Source organism: Emydura macquarii, unplaced genomic scaffold (assembly GCF_026122565.2).
Source record: "Emydura macquarii macquarii isolate MOO-44397 ecotype Brisbane River unplaced genomic scaffold, CSIRO-AGI_Emac_v2 contig_1876, whole genome shotgun sequence".
Classification (NCBI taxonomy): Eukaryota; Metazoa; Chordata; order Testudines; family Chelidae; genus Emydura; species Emydura macquarii.
The window spans coordinates 27,216,658-27,238,380 of NW_027132013.1; the positions used below are offsets into that span (position 1 = coordinate 27,216,658).

A 21,723-nucleotide genomic window follows, 5' to 3' on the forward strand; every position below is an offset into this window, starting at 1 on the left:
AAACGGTTATATTTTTCAATGGGCAGGCAGCAAAATATCACACTGATCTGTTATTCCCCTAAAGTTATGTCTATGACATATTCTTTGATACCGGCAGTTAAAACAAATTCTTGTAAAACACACACTTGACTTCATGGAGTTAACAATTTACACCAACTGAGGATCTGCCCCACAGTCTTGCATACTGTATATTTTGCAATACATGTATATTGGAATCCATTAACATGTAACCTTTGGAGCATTCCCTGACCCTGATTCTCCTCTCATTTATGTAAAACCAGCATGGCCCTTGTTTGTATGATATACACATATAAAGCCAGGAAATGTGTCCCTCCACAAGCAACACTTGGGTTTGTTTCCAAAGTGGACAGAATGAGTTTTGTCATAGTGATGGACTAGGCAAAAAAAGGACGGCCACATTTCTACTTCTTTGTCCCAGATGTCATAAAGCTTCCAAATGACAAATATGGTTTCCATCAGAGGCAGTGAAAACATATTTACATAATTAATGTGTGGATAATTGGGCAACTGCTTGACATACACAAGTGTCAAAGCTCACTGGGTGTTATTCAAAATTTTATGTATCTCAGCCACTAGCAATCCCATCCAAAAACAAGCTGCATTTGGCGAACTCTGCATCCAGCAAAGATCTACAGAAGCCAACATAATGCACCATCAAACAAATTCATGGCTTACCTCCCAAAGTCCTCCACTGAATTTGTTACCATTGACTTTATTGTCAGTGCTGCCTAAGACTTTTAGTTTATTAAGGTGGCACGTGTTGCTCATTGTCTCAAGCTACTAGAGCATGACTCCCAAAATACATGTATGCAGTGGTAGTCATGTTGGTCCTAGGATATTAGAGAGACAAGGTAAATGAGGTAATATCTTTTACTGGACCGACTTCTGTTCGTGAGATTGACCAACGGAAGTTGGTCCAATAAAAGATATTACCATCTTGTTTCCTACAATACATTCTAGTCCTTATCTGTGACATATCCCCACCCTTTAGAACTCCCGAATCAATGATGACTGATCTGTGCATTCTCCCAGCTTGTTTGAAAGATGTAAGGATTATATTTCTCACTATCTTTATTTTTTCCTCAATTAAAAATCACAGTTCTTGCTTTTCTGGGCATTAGATTTTGACTTTTCCCCCCGTTTTCTTTCTTTCTTTCTTTCTTTTTTTTTTTAATAACAAAAGTAAAATAAAAAACAAATCAAAGTTTGCTCACTATTTGATTTTTTGAAATTCTCACTATCCTGATTAACAATTGTAGAGGACATCAGGGTAATTCAACATACAGCGTTTTAAGTATCTTACAATGACAGCCTAGTTGCTAAGCAAAATATTGAAAATATACTTGGACTACCACTATACTTTTATTTGATGCAGATATATAAAAAATTAAGTTTTTATTTTCAAGAATGTTCACAGATAAAACCTTAGCAAAAAATTGAGTATTTACACCAGACGTGCACTGCTTGCAGAACAGAGTTGTCAAACAGTTATAAGTACTTGGAGATAATTAGTGAGCAGAAAAGGAGACTCCTCTAATTTATAAATCTTATGTCCTTAATTTTACATATGGGGAAATTGAAGCACAAGGAGGGGACGTGACTTGCCCAAATTATCCAGTCGGTCAGCTCCAGAGCTGGGAATAGAACACAGGTCTTCTGAGTCCCAGTCCAGTACTCTCTTAACTAGGCCATATTGCTTATATGCTTATACCTCTACACCATATGCTTGAGTGTATTTGCTACCACAAAATAAAAAACAAGACAACACCGAATGTCAATAAGATTATGGCTGAGATACAACCCTAGAAATAGCTGGAATTTGGCAATTAAAAATTAAGATTGTTTTAATTCACTACATCATGGAGCTGCTTTCAGTGTTGGCAATGGAACCCTTTACCAGTTGTACATGTTTAATGCTTTGTCCTGTGTGGGGCTACTTAGTCTACAAGGACATCCAGCTACATACATACATAAAATTAGTTATACATAGTAACAAACCTTCTTAAAGCACTCAGAATGCATTATTCCTAAAGATGGAACTATATGAAAAGAGGATTGTACATTATGGTACAGTTTTTTCATATGAAACCTAACATATAGAACATCATCTATAATGTTGGTCAGTCTTTTTATATTATCACAAGGACTTACTTTCAATTCTTAAAATTAATTCATATCTGATGGCATCCCACTTAGATAAATAATTCCGGCATGCATAAACCATAAATAGCATCCTCCTTTCCCTGCGGTTGCTTCCTATTACACATCTTAATATGTTTTTGCAGAGGTTCAAGATATAATGATCTAAAAACTAATGATAAAATATTTGGAAAAATTACCTGAGATTTATCTCCTCCAAGCACATTTACCATTACTTCCATAACTGTTTCATGCATACCCAGGACTCTCATTAAGTTAGGATGCTGATAAAACACCTTGTTGTTCATTATATCCCTAAATCGAGGGGGGGAAAAGTCAATAATGCATTTTTTAAAATATCATATTTTCATTTAAATTATCAAAGCATTATCAGATACTTCAGAAATATAGAACGTGTGTTTCAGTGGAAAGTATTATTCATATTTCAAGGGCCATTACAGAAATGATCATTTTCAAATCTGAGATTTCATCACAATAGTGGAAATGCTTGACACTTCTTAAAAATTAAGCATTATTTTATTTGACATCTTTCCTTTCATTTTTTCTTTATTTTGATATATAATATTAGGCATCTAATATGCTGCTTCCAACTTTAAACAATGCTTCGAAGAATTTTTACTTGAAGAAAGGACACATTGTATAATGGTCAAACCACATGATCATGAGTCCAGAATTGTGGTTCTATTCTTGTTTCTGTACCAGTCCTCAGTTTTCCCATTTGTAAAATGGGGTGATAATACTTACTTAACTCACATTGGTGTTTCTGAAGTTTATATCATTAATGTTTGTAACACTCTGAGGTACTGTAAGGGAAGATGCTATAGAAGTGCAGTTCATTTGGAATGCATTTTGTACAGCCTCCTTAAGCAGAGATATTTTAACATTTTTTCTTTGAGTCCTCCTGAGACTCCTCAGACTAGAATCCTTTGTACTAGCTCTCACGACCCTTTATAGGACAGAATAGTTTTCCTGGTGCTATAGATGAAGTGGCACATTGGATATTTTGGGCATTTTAGAAAAAACAGTTAAACAAATCTGCTTTAGAAGAACATAGAAGACTGGGAATAGGAGTCAGCACATGATCCACCACTTCTAAAAAGAGCGACTGGCAACCTCAATTTACAAAGGGCTCGATCCCAGACTCACTGAAATTGGTGGCAAAGCTCCCATAGAATTTAATGGTGAAAGATCAATGCCAAATTGGGAACCACTGTGCTACAGTAATCAGCTAGGTGCCATATATTGAATTGCTAAATGCAACAAAAAGGACAATTTCTTTGCAGAACAAAATAATTAAAATAACTAACCAGAAGGTAAAGAAAAACTTTATATCTCTTGTAAGGGAAAGAAATACCATGTTCAGCTTATATCAACTCTTGCCTGATGAAATGTCTTAGAATATACTATTAAGAAATCTTAGGACCATCATCTGGCTTTCTCTCTCTCCTAATAAAATATTTTCATTCAACTGACTTTCTAATTTTTAAAATCTGAAATACTCTTACTTTGTTTCTTACTTCAAACGTATGTGACCCCGTATGTACACCAAGTAAGTCATCATATGCACGTAGGATTACAACAATTGGCCCATGCTACAATGAATATATGACTAAAGTGGCTACTGGAGGGACCAACAAAAATCAACTGCTTAAGAGAGATGATCTGATAATGGAGGAAAAAAGTACTCATTTCATTAAGGGGCGCTCCAGGTTAGTCTCTCAAAAACATAATCTTATAAAGGGTTCACTGTCTATACTACATAGTCTTCTGATTCAAATATGGTCGGACATTATTGTGATGGCTTTTTGGGTTTCAACCTAATTCCTAATGGAGACTTGCCTATTACACACATATCAGAAAATCTTTCTTGAGCAATGACTTTTCACTTAAACCTAAATAAAATAAATAAATAAAATAAAATAAAGTGAATTTAGAGTTCATGAAAGGCACTGGACTGACACCAATGGAGATATAAATCCACTATCCACAAAGCTGGTAAAATGTGGGCATCAGCAGTGAAAGCATCAGCAAAACATCACACTAATACTTTTATTAAACGCCATCCAGAACCAGAGAGGCTGTTTTTGGTATGAAAACAAAGTTCAATCTTTATAACATCGTTGCGTAGCTTTGGCCTATGCATTCCGATTGACAGCCAAAGAGCGAATTGAAACCAGCTGTGGTAGTGTGAATTTTGTGATATGGACACATGCCTTTGAGGAATTTGGAATGAGACCTCCATCTCATTTTTCATAGGCTACAGAATAACCACATAATAGTACAGTAATGACATTCAGCCACTGTCTGAGTCAGAATAGAGCCAGTGACCCAGAAATGAAAGACTGTATCCCATTACCAAACCCTTACTTAAAATTTAGAAAGAAAATTATGTTAATTCCGTACCCTAATCCATTAATCATAAGCAATTCCTCTTCTTTTCCCATTCTGACACTGAGAAGTGAGCGAATCTGGCCTAGTGCTGCTAGTAAATTGATTGTATCCTGCACAGAAGCAGCACTAATAGTGTAGGCCTTCCTCAGAGCCTGCAGTAGCTCACCAATGCTGTCATATTGCCTACGAAGGAGGTTGAACATAATCCGGACTAATTCTGGATCTTGGATCTGGTCTTCCTGAGCCCAGCGCACCATTGTCTGGGATATGAGCTCCTTCAAAGTAGCTGAAATAAAAAAACATTATGTAAAACATGAATAACTACTGTGGCAATTTTAAAGAAACTCTTCCAAAGCATTAAAGTACTTGCTAGTTTGAAACCTCACGTGACTAATAGTGGATGATAAAGCATTCACAATGTAACAAGAGAGTATGGGCAGACTAATTTCTCACTATGTCATATAATGATTTTTTTTTAAAACAAATTCTCTATTCAGAATTTAATTTTAGTACTTTAAAGAAAATTAGTGCTCATGAAAAGTGATAGGCAGTAGCAATGAAGAATGAAACCCTCTACTCAGTCACAAAACTGTTACAATATGGGCAGCAGTGCAATTTCCGCACACAGCCTTATCACAATAACATTGAGGTATATCATCCTTACTGATGATAAGGTACTTTTAAGAGCCATGCCAATTTATCCTTCATTTCCGTGCCAAGATTAACAAAATAATACTAATTTCAATGGTGATTTTTCTAATGTGAATGGGTGTTCATTAGGGACTAAATTAGAACTGTCCACTAATTTCATACAAGCCACTGAAAGACTATCAGATAGCAGTGATACGTGGTCAATATCAGTCTTAGCAATTCTAAACATGCTTTTACTGCATTTAGTTATCATTCAATTTTTTATTTATACCTAAAAATATGATTAAATATATTTCTGGCTGCTCAAAAACTTATATGACAATGAACCTGTTATAAGGGGATAATATAACCCCTTTTATTATTCAATAGCACAGCATAATTTCTGTTTGAGGAATAGTATTAGATTTTGATTTCACACCAGTGTAATTCTATAATTTCAATGGAGTAAACTCTTGATTTACACTAGAGTCAATGACAACATGATCACAAGGAGATGCTTTGCTGTCTAGCCTGTTCTAAACTGGAGAAGGAACTGATGAACCAAGAAATTCAATTGAAAATCTTAGAATCATATGATTTTTTAAAAGAAATCAACAAAAAGATTGGTTGACAGGCACACACGAGAACAGTTTTATTTAATATAAGATCCCTTTTATACAACAGGCATCATTTTACTCCAATAGAGAGTTAATTCCCCTCCCCACCATTTTTAAATTGTCTGCATAGGAGATCAGCTGCCATCTCATAAACTGCCACACATTAGTTTTGCAAATTTAGCAGTCTCAAAACAACTCTATGTAAACATATAAACAATAAGGCAACTATCCTCTCTAACCACACAGTGCGGTTCCTGTAGTAAGTTTTTAGCTAAGCGGTGTGGAAAAAATAAGTTATGGTTCTCCTTTTAATTTATCCTTTGAATGAATGCTACAGTTTCCTGTGCTGCTAGAGATATACCATCCACTTTCACTCACACTGTGATGAGAAATTATGAACTTTTATTAAAATATAGTATGTTTTATGGAACAAGAGCCATATCCCAGATTTGTAAAGGTATTTAGGCACCTAACTCCCTTTAAAACTGTGGCCCATGGTCTAAGATTATGAGCTCAAGGTTGGGACATAAGAACACTGAGTTCTAATCTCAGTCCTTATACTATTTCTCTGTGTGACTTTAGGCAAAGCGAACAACAGCACTTCTTTAGGTTACCCAGCTATACAATAAAAATTAATATCACCTACCTCACAGCACTATTGTGATGATTTATTAGTAAATCAGATTAAAAGCATTTAGACTAGAGCTGGGCAAATAGAGCAAAAATGTCTTCATGATCATTCATACCAATAAAACCAATTGCTTTGTTGGTATTTGGGAACTGCTTTTCTTTTCTTATTTGCAAAAATTCCAGTAAGCCAGCATTTATTTGCAAAAACGTTAATGGCGAGAAAAGTACAAATACTAACATGAATAATTATTCTCAAGAATATTTACACCAAAAGTCCTTTCTGATGACCATTTTGAAAATCTCTTCTTTATTGTTGATACAACAGATTAGAATTACAGTAGCTGAGAGATGAATGAGTTATCCTTTTTTCATAAAGCTTAGGTAATCCAATAAAGGAACAGAAACAATACCATATAATATGAGAAAGATGAGCAATCACACGGAATGAGTAGCTAAGAACTAATAAAGAATACGCTTAGTGACTTTTTCACAATCTACATTGTACAATTTTTTGTTCAAAACTTTTCAGGGAATGAATGGGAATAATAAACAAATCTGTAAAAAAACCCACTATTCGAGGATAATTCACAAAGGGAAAAAGGGACTATGTTTATCAAAAACTCTTTGCTCCAAGCAATTTGCCCAGCTCTCCTGAGGAAGGAAAAAGTTTGAAATTAAAAGGTAGAGTAGCATTACATGGTTTAGTGCCTGCCATAGACAAGATTTTTTTTTAAAAAAAAAAATCACTTTAACAAAGTTAAAGAATATGCATATCCTTAGAAAATTATCTTTGGTATTCAAGTTGGCTAATCTCCAAAATGTGAGCTATGAGGATTAAATGGCCTCTATGTACATTATAAATAATTGGGGTGGGGAGAAGTAAATTTTTTTCCATGAATTTAAAACTGGCTTAGTTCCTGATTTCACCAATTAATCTATTATCCTCTAATAAGCAATTATCCTCTTTATCACCAGGTATAACAATCTGCAAAAGAGCAGCCCTACCCAACAACTTCCCCCATCCCCCCCAGCAATTTAGCACCACTAGTAATTTGTATGAAGCTAGCATTACAGCAGAAAAGAGAGACCCAAGAAGCTGTTCAGCCATACTCCAGTAACAGTCTTGTAAGCTAGTGTGTCTGACAGACTGGCATACAAGCTCTGGAATTGTTCAATATACACGTACAGATGTTATTCATAATACCCGAGAAAATTAGATTGATGGATATCAAAGTATAATGATTGGATTTTATCTTCATATTTTTCAATAAGGTTGTAATGCCAATTATTAGAACACCTGTTTCTGCTGGTACTCTTTTCAGGAGTCCAGCCAGAATATAACACAAGTATATATATATATTAATATTTGTGAAGAACTGAAAAAGTAATTGATGGGGTTTCTGATCTGGCTGAACTAAGATATACTGGATATTTTGCAATGTCTGCTGTAGTGAGATTTCCAGTCCAATTACCAGTACAGAGAGTTTTATATGCCAAGAGCTTTGCTAATCACTGATCTATCTTTTCCCTTCATCAAGCTTCCTACTTTAATGTGGTGTGCTTCATTAGCAATGGTTCATCTGCATTGACTCAAAACAGTAATTAAGGAAATACAACTAACAGTAGCATTATTCCAGTAGGTGTAGGTGTACAAACCTACATTTTTGACAATGTTCTAACATTCAATTTAAAATCACAGATACAACAAAGCAGTAACAAGATCTCAGGTGCCTTGTTACACATCTTTGGTTTTCCACCCACTATGCTGGCTGTTATTCCCAAAGCTATTCAGTGAAATACACAGAATTTGAAAATAACTGGAGGTTTAAAAAGATAAATGAAAGAGAGACAAATATTTGACCTTTATTTACTATGAGAAACAAAGAATTTTCTCCACCGATAGCCACATGACCTATGAGGAAAAGTTGAAAAATGGGCACACTATTGAGAAAAGAAGACTGAGAGGGGGACCTGATATTTACATATTTGAAGATTTATTAGGTCCCCCACTCAGTCTTCTTTTCTCAATATTAAGTGTGCCCATTTTTCAACCTTTTCTTCACATCCACAGAAGGTAGAACAAGAAGTAATGAGCTTAATCTGCAGCAAGGAAGATTTAGGTTAGATTTTAGGAAACATTTCTGGTTAAGTTCTGGAATAGGCTTCCAAGGGAAATTGTGGAATCCCCATCATTGGAGGTTTTTAAAAACAGGTTGGCTTACGTGGTCCTGTCTCAACGTAGGAAGCTGAACTTGATAACCTCTAAAGATCCCTTCCAGTCCTACATTTCTATAATTCCATGAAAACATTTTACAAATTGATTATGAGGCTTATGTGATTGTAGTAAGTATAAATGTTTTATGTGATTGTTGTAATAATTATGAATTGTTACATTTACTCAATTATTAATATGACAAAACATTTAAACAATAAATTATTACATCAATGAGTAAGGCTTCCTCAATCTTATTTAATTCTTTTAAACTAGTTTAGTAACTCTTCACTAGACCCCAAAGGAGAGTATAAATTATGAGAGGCTTTCATTAAAAGGTGGTGTAGGAGGTGTAAATTAGGATACGTGCAAACCTGATGTAAATCATGTTAGGCTACATTTGTGTTTAATGCTACTCAGGACAGTGTCCTCAACAGACACTGTGAAATGAAACATGATCAAGAACAGAGAAAGCAGATATGAAGCAATTACATGATATTATTCCTTTTTGTGGGCAAATATCAGGATCAACTGTATTTTGTTTGGATGTCCCTGGCAGGGCTCTCTACTAGGCTGGAATGACAAAAGTGGTATGTTGCATTGCATTCCTGTGTGTCACTGCCAACAGAAGGCAATTGTTTGTCCTCACTGTACAATGATGCATATAACATATTCTTCCCTCCCGCCTCTTGGTTGGGAGTAGAATCCAGGAGTCCACTAACAGACCATAGTCCCTACCCCAGAGCTGAGAGTGGAGGGCTAGGGGTTAAGGAGTCTTCTCTACATGCATTTGGGGAATCTAAGGCAGAAGAAGGAGGGTCAACAGAAGAGCAACAAGAGGTGTTTGTTCTTTCTTTACGTCATACTTATGCACAGATTCCCCTTCAGCTCCAAACAAAGAAAGGCACAGAATATGTGTTTGCTGTTGCTGAAATTAATAAATCGTTCTCTCCTGCCAATCAGCTCACTTTCTATGGGACTAACAAACTGCATATTTTCTTTCAGTTACCTTGCTAGGCATTTGGGAAACAATGAAAAAAGGAGATTTGCTGCCTTTTACTTTTGTATACATTTGTGTGTGTGTGTTTGTGTTTTAAAAGAATATTGGATTCCTCAACATAAGGGAGAGAGAGTTTGTGGAATGTGTCTCTTTACAGAAAGTCAAAAATGATTATACCAACACTTCAATTAGTGCAGAGCAGAAATTGCTGTAGCTTACGTAAACCAGTAGCATTTTGAAGGATCAGATAAATGTTTTAAGTAGGGACAAGGGTAGTTTAAATGAGACATCTTTGCAAGTAATCCATAGATTTGGTTATACCAACACAGCATGATCAAAAAGGTGGGTACACAAGATCATGTTCCTGTCTGCATACCAGATCCCATTTTCGGCACACAACATCTCTTAAATGCAACACTAAAGTGGATTAAAAGGAAAAAGTTAGCTCAAAACGTATTTTAAAAGTAATTTTCCCTTAATTAAGTTACTATTAACATCTGCAAAATTTCAACTTAGAAATGATTTTTATATTGCATATACAATTCTCCTGTTTTACCACTTAATATGCTAATTCTTTTGCAGAACAAAAGACATTTTGCAGAACAAAAGACAAAACACATCCTGGCATTTGCTGCTGCCTTCTGTCAGCAATTTGTCATCATCCTGCCCACGTACCACTCTAGCAGTGCACTCTCATCTATTCATTCTATGGAAGGACATCTGAGGAGAGCAATTGCTCCAGTTTGTGTGTTAAAGATGTGAATGTAATAAATAAGCAGGTTATTTTATTATATTATATCTACCAACCAGTATTTTGCAGGGAGGTAGAGCTCCCCTCCAGAATAGCATTTGGGCTTCTCCTTGAAAATTCAGAAAGGAAACCCCTGCAACAGAATTTCAAGACAGTAAGAATGTAGGGCTGGAAGGGACCTCCAGCGGTCATCTAGACCAGCACCCCTGAACTGAAGCAGGATCAAGTAAACCTAGAATATCTGTGACAGGTATTTGTCCAACATGTTTTTAAAACCTCCAGTGATGGGGATTCCACAATCTCAAATGATGGGGTTCTACAACCTTCCTTAGAGGCCAATTACAGATCTATCCTTATAGTTACAAAATGTTTCCTAATATTTAACCTAAATCTTCCTTGCTGCAGATTAAGCCCATTAGTTCTTGCTCTGCCTTCAGAGGACATGGAGAAAACTGATCACTGTCCTCCTTATAACAGCCCTTAACATATCTGAAGATTCTTATCAGGTCTCTCCTCAGTCTTTTCTCAGAACTAAACATGCCCAGTTTTTTAATCTTTCCTCATAGATCAGGTTTTCTAAACCTTTTATAATTTTTCTTCTGGACTCTCTCCAATTTGTCCACATCTTTCCTAAAGTGTGGGGCCCAGAACAGGACACAGCTGAGACCCCACAAGTGCCGAGTAAAGTGGGACAACTACCTCCCATGTTCTATGTACAACACTCTGTTAATACATCCCAGAATGATATTAGCCTTTTTCACAACTGCATCACATTGCTCACTCATATTCAATTTGTGATGCACTATAATCCCCATAATCCTCCATTAATTCCACATAATCTGCTCTTCGGGCATTTATTGGTTTTAAAATGATACAAAACTAAAACTGGAAAAGCTACAAAACTCCCAAACATTTTACAAAGTCCCAGACTGCGATACCACTGCTCTCCTACAACATCTCTTTGTTGATTTCATGCACCTCAGAAGTGCACGTTTTCATTTGGATAACTGAGAAATTCTTCCTTTATTACATGTAATTCTTCACTTTTGTCATTGATCACATAAATCGTCTGAAGGAATTTTTGCCATGTCAACATCGTAATCTTTTAAAAGTGAGACACAAGGGCTTTTCTACTTTCTAATGATCTCTGCATAATGACAACTGCAGTTCACTGACCAAATATTCTAGTACTAGTCACATAATTTTAATCCAGTATTCTATTCCATTCTAGTATTGTCACATAATTTTAACTTTTGATTATATTTTTGATTGTCTTCTTGCAGATGTGGTTCTTAAATGTAATCTATTGAACACAAAAATAATCAGGCTGCTTTTAGTGCACAATTTACCCAATTGTAAGACGAAAAAAGAATAATGTGTATCTAAATGATTAAACTGAATTTATAATCCTGAATAATTATAAATTCATTGTATGGCATCTTAACTATCCCTGTAAATACTCCAGAGGCATTAATAGGTGGCAGCTTATATTTCAGTGCTATAAACAAGTATTTTTTCTTGCTTACTGAGTGTCCTGGATTATTGTAATTTGACTCCTTCCACAAAGCTTTAAATGAGAGATAGACATCTATGAGTGAACACAGCTGCTGACTAAGTCAGTATATGTGTGAAGCAGTAACCCAGAGAGTTTATTTGACATTTTGGTAGGGGTACCATTTCTAAATTTACTGTAGGCTGTTAGCACAAATTCAGAAGGATTAACCTTCGGCATTATAGGGCTGAAGACACACATGAGTTATTGGAAGCATGACCAACTAATTTATTATTATTAACAAACATTGATAAGTACAGGGAAATGTTTTTAATAGTCAAACATTGAAAGTACAAACAGCTTTAAGAAGTGATAACATGGTTCTAATTTGCAATTATACAGCATCCTATCTGAAAAACTTTTGATAGCGTTAGCGTATTATATGATTTATGACAGTATTTGCAGTATTTCCTATCTGTTTTTAACTGTTCTAGAAAGAATTTAAATAGATGTAGAATATTTAAAGGAATATATTCCTTTAAATTACTTTTTAAAACTATGAGTATTAATTGCAATAAAAACATATAATTTGCTCATTTATTGTATGCATGAAAATGCAAAATTATATTAGTCACCCTCTAACATTTTCAGTTGCTTAACAGCCTGTTCTTGCAAAGACTTGGGCATGTGCTTAACTTTACGTACTGTGAGCAGTCCCACTGCCTTCAACAACATATACATAAGCCTTTTCAAAATCAGGGCCTAATATAATTAAGATGAAACAGAAAACTACAAGAAATGATATACCATTACCTAAGAAAACTGAATATGTTTTGAGGGTGGACACTGTATTTCGCATTTTCATTCAGCCTTCTATAGCATTTTAAAATACTCCAATTCAAGTGGACATACAGTAATAACGGTGGGAATAAAAAATTGTGTTCATTACAGTTAATTTGTGTGAATTTTTAAAATTTTAATAATAATACTGCTTGTAATGTAATTACTTCAATTCTTTCTAAAGTAATTATGATATAGGGAGGAAGGGAAGTTAATTTAAAAAAACAACGGGCTCAAAAGCTTCTTTGAAGAGTGAGACAAGGAACAAAATATTGAATATAAATTTGACATGCATGGATGCAAAGAAAGATGTAAAGTTCTATATTCCCTCTAGAGGACTAAGCTATGAATTAGCAGCTAAAAATGTTTATCTCTTTAATTATGGAGAGATATGTTATTTTTGGCAACACATTTTCCCCCCAAATACTTTGCTTGCAATGCCCCCAAAATGCAATTGCCGCTCATGACTCATAAATTGCAACAACATCTAGCTCAGGGGTGGCCAACCCGCGGCTTGAGCCGCATGCGGCTCTTTGCTTATACAAATGCCGCTTGCGAGCTACATGCCGCTCTTTGAGACTGTAAGACCGCTCTTTGAGACTGACCAGCCCAGGGTAAGACACCTGAAATTGACCAGCTGCCACCGAAATTGACCCATAAGCCCGAATTTTCGGTGGAGGGTAAGGTAAATGTGGCTCTTTGCGGTATCTACATCTATTTTTTGACTCTTCATCTCTGACTGGTTGGCCACCCCTGATTCTAGCTGCTCAGTTCAAAACTCCTTTTGTCTTAGGTGAAGGTTTTTGATTAAGTTACTCTTAGCTATGTTAATTGAAGGGTGAATTCACAGCCAGCAATAGGTCTGTGATTCATCCAGTCATTAGCACCTCTCAGTGTAGCAGTACAAGGCAGCAGAAGGAAATTGGTTTTCTTGGGGAGGGGGCTGTAACTCATGGAGCCTCTCAGTCAAATTACCCCAAATTTGGATCACTAACACTACCCCATGCACCCATTAAGCACATCAAATTTCAAATAAATAGCCAACAAAGCATGTCAATTTTAGAGAACTTAGAAAGGTCCATCTTTAAACAGATGTAATAATGCAACAATAACTATAGTGGCACTCCCATGCCACTATAATATATTTGTTATTTATCAAATATCAGCATGGTGCTCAGTGACATATAAAGGGAGAACAACACTGTCCCATCCCAGAGGTGCTTGCAACATAGGCACAGACAATACAGTTAAAAGTGTGCTCTACATCCTTACTATACATAATTGTTAGCTTAATCTCAACAGTAGTGACCTGAATTTTAAATATTCATGTTGTATCACTGTGACACTACCCAGGGTGCAATCTGGACTGTGGATCAGCTGTGTCCCCTCAATTCTCCAATCTGGGATGCCTTTTACACTGCTTCACTGTGAGAGTAACCACTCCTAGTCTGCCCACACACAGCCTCCAGCATATAAATCACCCCCAGATATACTATGTGAGTGAGATAACTAGCCAGCCAGCCACTCAAGAATTATATTACAGAGTCCAAATTCCCAGCAAATTCCCAGTCCAAGACTTTTCTCCAGAAATGTGTGTCTTCTACTGTCCAGTTCTTTCCTTCTGGACAATTCAAGCTCATAGAAAGTCTGTCATTTTATTAATAGAAAATGATATGCACAAATCTCATTATCCAAGTGAATTTCCCAAACATTTCAATCCAAACAACAGAATAAGTATATTAACTACAGAAAGGAAGATTTGAAGTGATTACAAGTAATGAGGCATATAAATCAGAATAGGTTACCAAAAAAGAAATAAAAGGTAAAACACAAACTAATACCTAACTTAACAAGCTAAGTGAATTTAAAGTGAAAAGGTTTTTCTCACTACATTCTGAAAGAAGTCTGGCTGGATTGATTTCAGTCAGGACCCCTCCCCCAGTTCAATGGTGCTTCTTTTGTCTTGCCAGTGTTGTTGATGCCATGAGTAGAGATGAGGGGAGACAGGTGATTTGGGGCCTCTGTTCCTCATTTTTATACCTCTTCTTCCTCTTTGAGAATCATCTACTGCTGAAGTTCAGGAAGCAGCTAGTCTGTTTGCACAGGAACTTGGCTGTTCCATTGCCAAGATGTAAATTTCTCGCTAAGACCCATCTTTCTGCCACAGAATGGCTGCTTAACTAGGTGATTATGCTGATACCTGACTGAGGTGCTGGCTAGCCTTTTGTCTCTGGGGAACTGAGTTTGAAGCTTTTTCCCTAGGTTTGGAACATGTCTTATATAGTAGCATTTTGTAACTTTACATACAATGTTGCCACACATATTTTACCAGGACAATAATGTTCAGCAGATTATGAGTTTTCAAATGATACCTCTCAAGGCATACTTTATACAAAATTTATCATAGTCTTTATCATAAGGGTACAGATTAAAAAAAAAAAAGTTATGTGATTATGACAAAGTTGAATGGGTGGGGCCATCGGAACATCCCCTGCACTCAAGGCAGGACCAAGCACTATCTAGAACATCCCTGATAAGTCTGTCCAATCAGCTCTTAAAAATCTCCAGTGACAGAGATTCCACAACCACCCTAGGCAATTTATTCCCGTGCTTAACTATCCTCACAGTTAGGAAGTTTATGTGCAACGTAATGTGCAACCCTTGCTGCAATTTAAGCCCATTGCCTTTTGTATTATTCCCAGAGGTTAAGGAGAACAATTTTTCTCTGTCCTCCTTGTATCAACCTTTTATGTATTTGAAAATTGTTATGTCCCCCCTCAGTCTTCTCTTCTCCAGACTAAAGAAACCCAGTTTTTTCAATCTTCCTTCGTAGGTCATATTTTCTAGACCTTTAATCATTTTTGTTGCTTTTCTCTGGACTTTCTCCAAATCTTTCCTGAAATTGGTGAGGAGAACTGGTCCACAATACTCCAGTTGAAGTCTAATCGGCATGGAATAGAGTGGAAGAATTACTTCTCATGTCTTGCTTACAACATTCCTGCTAATACATTCCAGAATTATTGCTTTTTTTTTTTTTTTTTTTTTTGCAACAGTGTTGATTCATATTTAGCTTGTGATCCACTATGACCTCCAGATCTCTTTCTGCAGTACTCTTCCTAGGGAGTCATTTCCCATTTTTTATGTGTGCAACTGATTGTTCCTTCCTAAGTGGAGTACTTTGCATTTGTCCTTATTGAATTTTATCCTATTTATTTCAGACCAATTCTCCAGTTTGTCTAGATCAAAAGTACTTGCAACCCCTCCCAGCTTGGTAACATCCTCAAATGTTATAAGTGTACTCTTTATGCTATTATCTAAATCACTGATGAATATATTGAACAGAACTGGACCCAGAACTGATCCCTGAGGGACCCCACTTGATATGCCTGCCAGCTTGACTGTGAACCACTGATAACTACTCTCTAGGAGCGGTTTTCCAACCAGTTATGCGTCCACTTGATAGTAGCTCCATCTAAGTTGTATTTCCCTAGTTTGTTTATGTAATGGCGAATCTCTTGTTTTTAAAGTTGTTCTGCATATAGCACTAATAACACTTCATCACGTTCAGCAAAGGGACTGATTTCATTTTAAGGATAAAATAGAGATATTAACAACATTAACAAATGAAAATTCAACCTATTTTTTTTTTAAATTAGGTACTCTGGTATCCATGTTTGTAATGCCAATTGGCTTCTACGCAGATGAAATGCACAGTTCTGGAAGTTTTGTATCAGCCACTGAATACTGCACACTACCCAAATATTTGCAAGGACCCAAGTCTCTGTGGGGAAGCAGACTATAAACTGTTTTCCTCCTTGAATTTCCCTGCTAGAGGAAAGTTTAGGAGGCAAATTCCCTCCCCCAATCCATTGTCACAGAGAGATATTGAGTGCAGGGTGTTGTGTTTATAATCAGCCATTCCATGATTTGACCTATGTAGGTCAGCTGCATGTTCCAACAGCTCTCTAAGGTAGCTATGATACTATCAGCATGCTGAGTTGTCTCATCAAAGCATGAGATAGCCATCTATAGCAAGAAACAAATGTAAAATGAGTTTTATATTGTCAATAGCAGAATGTCTTCTCTTTAAAAATGTAAGTTCATTTACAGGTCACCTTTAAGCGATTTTTCATCAAAGACCCATTTTTTCAATTTTTATTTATTTCTTTAACAATTTCTGATGGCAGTGGGTGGTTATATAAACAGCTTAATTCTAAATTTGGAACTGTAAAATGAATGCACAAAGATGTTAAGTGCTTTTTCTTTTCTTTTTTAAAGTGTTGTGTACTTTGTGTCTTTTCTTTCCATTAAATCATCTTCCTCCCTCACATGTGCTGCCTTTCTTCTCTTTGCTTTCCTTTACTTTGATGGATTAATTTGGACTCTATCCCCTTTTTCAGTTTCCTCCCTTTGGTACTCTTTTTTATTGCCTCTTGCTTTATGGTATCTCTTTTCCTGTCTCTCTAATCCTCTGCTCTGCTATGGAATATAACATGCTAGTCTCTTGGTCTCTCAAGCAAAGACACACAACACTCCAGGGATTGGAATTCAATACGTTTCTCTTTTCTGCCAGCCCCCCCACACAAACAGAAGACAGTAGAGAGTATCAGATGGGCAGAGACTATAAAAAGGGAAAGAGAATAGCAGCAATATTGGTACACATCTATGAAAAAGTTGCTCCAAATAATGGTGTTACATTTAATGTATTCATCTAATGCCTTTCAGCAGCATTTTAACACCAAGATCTAAAAGGGTAATGTAGTAACTTTATCTCAGATGTATCTTGCTTTTGTGGATGTAGATCTTGATCTTAACCTTATTTTATGAAGTAAACAAATGGTTTAAAATTCATGTAAGATGTTTAAGTGGGTTGACGATAAAAGTTATGTTTAGTTTGTTTCTTCTTGCCCTCTCCCTTCACTGTCTCCAACACATACTGTGTGCAACAACAACAGATTGACAGAGAACATTATTTAACTCCACCCTCATACACCAGGTACATCACCTTTGCACCATGCTGGTGCCTCAAAGATGTCACAGATGATTTTGCTGCACCTACCAAATATGTGAGGCAGCAAGGAGTTGGTTAACCCCATTTTAATCTTTAAAATGCCATCAGCACAGTGACACAGCATGAAAGGAGACTTAATTGAGCAACTGCTTGTCTTTGAGAGACTGCAATTCAATTTTGCTACTCGGCTGAAGATTGACAGCTACTGCAGTTAGCAGTAAATCTTTCTTTTATCTTGTTTGAGCTGGTCACCTCAATCTTTCTAGTGATTACTACCCAAAGAAGTAACAAGAAGAAGAAAAAATTGTGCATATTGTCTATGCTCATTAATGCTTAGTTTGATAGAAAGGTCATAACGTATACCATTGATGAGAAGAGTTACATGAAAATGTAACTGTATAACTTGTACAGAAAGAATGTTGTTGCATGTGGATAGCATTCGTACACTGGACCCATCTTTGTGGTAACTCAGAAAATTTCACTGAAGTACACAAGGGAAGAATTTGGCCCAGTGCATGAACACTACACAGTTATTATGTCTAACTATCTTTAAAACAAATTTAAAGTTCAGGTAATAGAAAGTGTGAGTTATGAACTCATGTTCATTTTTCTATGTGAAGCCTGAAAGTCTGTAGCCAGTGACTGCAAATCACACCCACTCCCACTGCTTACATGAAGATTACCTCCACAAGTTGTGTGAAAACTCAGAACAAGGACTTCAACTGAAATTCATCACTATTAAAATGCTGGTTAGTATGTGCACTCTGAATGACATCACCATTGAAATTAACCATCCTTAATTAACTCGTAACAAATTCTGATGGATCAGCAGAGATATTCATCTCAGAAAGGAAAACAAACAAGCCAACAAAAAACATTTTCGAAGCTATATCATAACATCACCACCCATGCCTGTGGGGAGAAATGAAGTGGAGACCCTCCCGCTTGCCAACCCACCAACTTCCTATGGTGAGAAAAATACAGAAGCCCTTTCCCCAGACAGGACTATACAAATATCGAAACACACACAAAAGGACCCCTCTAATTTATTTTGAAACAGGTGGGTAGACAGCTAATTTCCTTTAAAAATTACAGCTATTACACTGCTTTCTGTCTGTTTCTCAGCCCTTGCCACTTTTGGTTGGGACATAGGTACTTCCCCATACTAGAAACTACAGAGCCTCACTTGTGTAAGTGAGCCCTTTTCTCCAAAACAGTTCAATTAGCTCTTCCATGCACCTTGCCTGCTCCTCCAATCCATGAATTCTCTCTACAGCTGAAAAATCATTCTCCCTATGCTCCTTACTTTCTCTATTCCCATTTAGTTGAAAGTAACCATTATTTTCTGAGGGGGCAACTCCCCGGACATTACTCTTTTCTCCAGTTCATTTGCCAGTTTGATCTTATCCTTAAATATTGCCCCTGCCCATTAAAGACATAAAAGATCAAGTTTCCAATGGACAACAAAAGTGTTAATAATGGAGAACATGGCCACTTAAGATCTTTTTGGTTGATGCAGATGCTCTTTTGGTTCAAGATGCTATCACAGAGTGGGTCAAATTTGCCATTATACTGTTAGGAGCTAACTTGCTGTATGCTACGTAAATCTGACTAAGTCACAAATGAGCCATCTGGCTAGGGAGGATTTTGAAAATATGCCACTGGACACAGTGGATGGAAATGAGAAGATAATGCTGATGGCTTGGAACATTCACTACATCTGAGAAATATTTGTACCACTCTGCTTAGATTCAGTTTATGCTAGAACTACTCTCGAGTCTTGGATCAGCGCAGAAAAAAGGTTAATCTTTCTCATGTGTAGAAAGGAGAGCTGACCTTTGTAAGAAAAGCTTCTGGGATCCAAAGAACAATTTTCTTTGTGATAGCTTCAACAAGATTTCTTGAAGAAGAGGGATCTGATTTCTGCTGCTCTCCAAGTGGAGATAATAATAAAAAGGGTTTTAAGGGAAATAAGATAAAAAGATGAGCAATGCATAGGTTCAGAAGTGGAAAAATTAGGGCCTTCAGGAGTAAGATTCCAGGTTAGATTCCTGGCATGTCTAAGTGTGCAGCTCTCAAACACTTATATACTGGAAAGGTGAGTGTCTTGTCTAGACTAGTTTGCAAGATATCCAACACAGCAAGGATTCCTTCCTGGTTTTCTAGGGTCTCATTTCTTTTTTCCCCCATCAGTCTGAGAATGTATTAAAGATTGTCGCATAAACTTTGATAGTGGATTACCTCAACAAGAAAAGAATACATCAACCCCCATCCTTATTTTTGGGGGACGGCAGTGGAGAAGGAGGGAAGAAACGCCTTTTTTTATTAGAATTTTAATTTCAACCTCTAGACTGTCATAAATAAGAAACCCATACCTGCAAAAAGGCGTCCCTAGGCTTTTCCACTAGAATAGAAGGAATGGAGCCTCCTGAGATACTACTGCTATCTTCAGGATAATGGTCTGTCTGGCTACTTTCGGATAATCAGAATTACTCAGGCATGTTCTATATTTTCAGAGAGCCTTTCCTACCAGATGAAAGATGGTCCTTTGGTTAAGACACAGTCTGTGGACTTGGGAGCGCATCTTCACTGCTATTTTTAGCTGCACAAGTTTTATTAAAGCTGGCGTGGGTATGCCAACACGAGCTGCTATCACAGCTCTGAAAGCAGCGTAAACCATAAGTGTCAAATGGCTCTTTCTCCTGTCTTCCTTGAACCATGAAGACTACCTGAGTAGAGCTCACCACATTTTTCATCAGGAAGAATAGGCACTCTCACGTCAAACAGCAGCCTGGGAGGTGGCGGCAATGACATATACTGGGTAGCACTTCACTTCTCCTTTGACAGGAATATAGAATCATAGAATATTAGAGTTGGAAGGGACCTCAGGAATCATCTAGTCCAACCCCCTCCTCAAAGCAGGACTAACCTCAGCTATATCATCCCAGCCAGGGCTTTGTCAAGCCTCAGCTTAAAAACCTCTAAAGATGGAGATTCCACCACCTCCCTAGGTAACCCATTCCAGTGCTTCACCATCCTCCTAGTGAAAAACTTTTTCCTAATGTCCAACCTAGACCTCCCCAACTGCAACTTGAGACTGTTGCTCCTTGTTCTGTCATCTGCCACCACCGAGAACAGCCTAGCCCCATCCTCCCTGGAACCCCCTTTCAGGTAGTTAAAGGCTGCTATCAAATCCCCCCTCATTCTTCTCTTTTGCAGACTAAACAAGCCCAGTTTCCTTAGCCTCTCCACATAAGTCCTATGTTCCAGCCCCCTAATCATTTTTGTTGCCCTCCGCTGGACTCTCTCCAACTTGTCTACATCCTTTTTGTAGTGGGGGGCCCAAAACTGGACACAATACTCCAAATGCGGCCTTACCAATGCCGAATAGAGGGGAATAATCACTTCCCGTGATCTGCTGGCAATGCTCCTCCTAATGCAGCCCAATATGCTATTAGCCTTCTTGGCAACCAGGGCACACTGCTGACTCATATCCAGCTTTTTATCCACTGTTACCCCCAGATCCTTTTCTGCAGAACTGCTGCCTAGCTCGTCGGTCCCCAGTCTGTAGCTGTGCATGGGATTCTTCCTTCCTAAGTGGAGGATTCTGCACTTTTCTTTGTTGAACCTCATTAGATTTCTTTTGGCCCAATCCTCCAGTTTGTTTAGGTCCTTCTGTATCCTATCCCTACCTTCCAGGGTATCTACCATACCCACAGCTTAGTGTCATCCGCAAACTTGCTGAGGGTGCAATCTAACCCATCTTCCAGATGATTAATGAAGATGTTGAACAAAACTGGCCCCAGGACCGACCCCTGGGGCACTCCGCTTGTGACTGGTTGCCAGCTAGACATGGAGCCATTGATCACTACTCGTTGAGCCCTATGTTCTAGCCAGCTCTCTATCCATTTTATAGTCCATTCATCCAACCCATACTTCTTTAACTTGCTGATAAGAATACTGTGAGA

The 21,723-nt window shown here is 37.2% G+C and overlaps 1 protein-coding gene across 3 annotated transcripts in view; it reads right to left on the bottom strand.

The window, feature by feature from the left end:
* RYR3 (ryanodine receptor 3) overlaps nt 1-21,723 on the bottom strand; it is a 477,864-nt gene that overhangs the window by 197,656 nt on the left and 258,485 nt on the right. For all 3 annotated transcript variants that reach the window (XM_067558027.1, XM_067558029.1, XM_067558028.1), the window contains 2 exons: nt 4,585-4,858; nt 2,361-2,475 (listed from right to left, as the gene is read on the bottom strand). In XM_067558027.1, the coding sequence (XP_067414128.1) occupies nt 2,361-2,475; nt 4,585-4,858 (389 nt within the window). The remainder of the gene's footprint in view (nt 1-2,360; nt 2,476-4,584; nt 4,859-21,723) is intronic.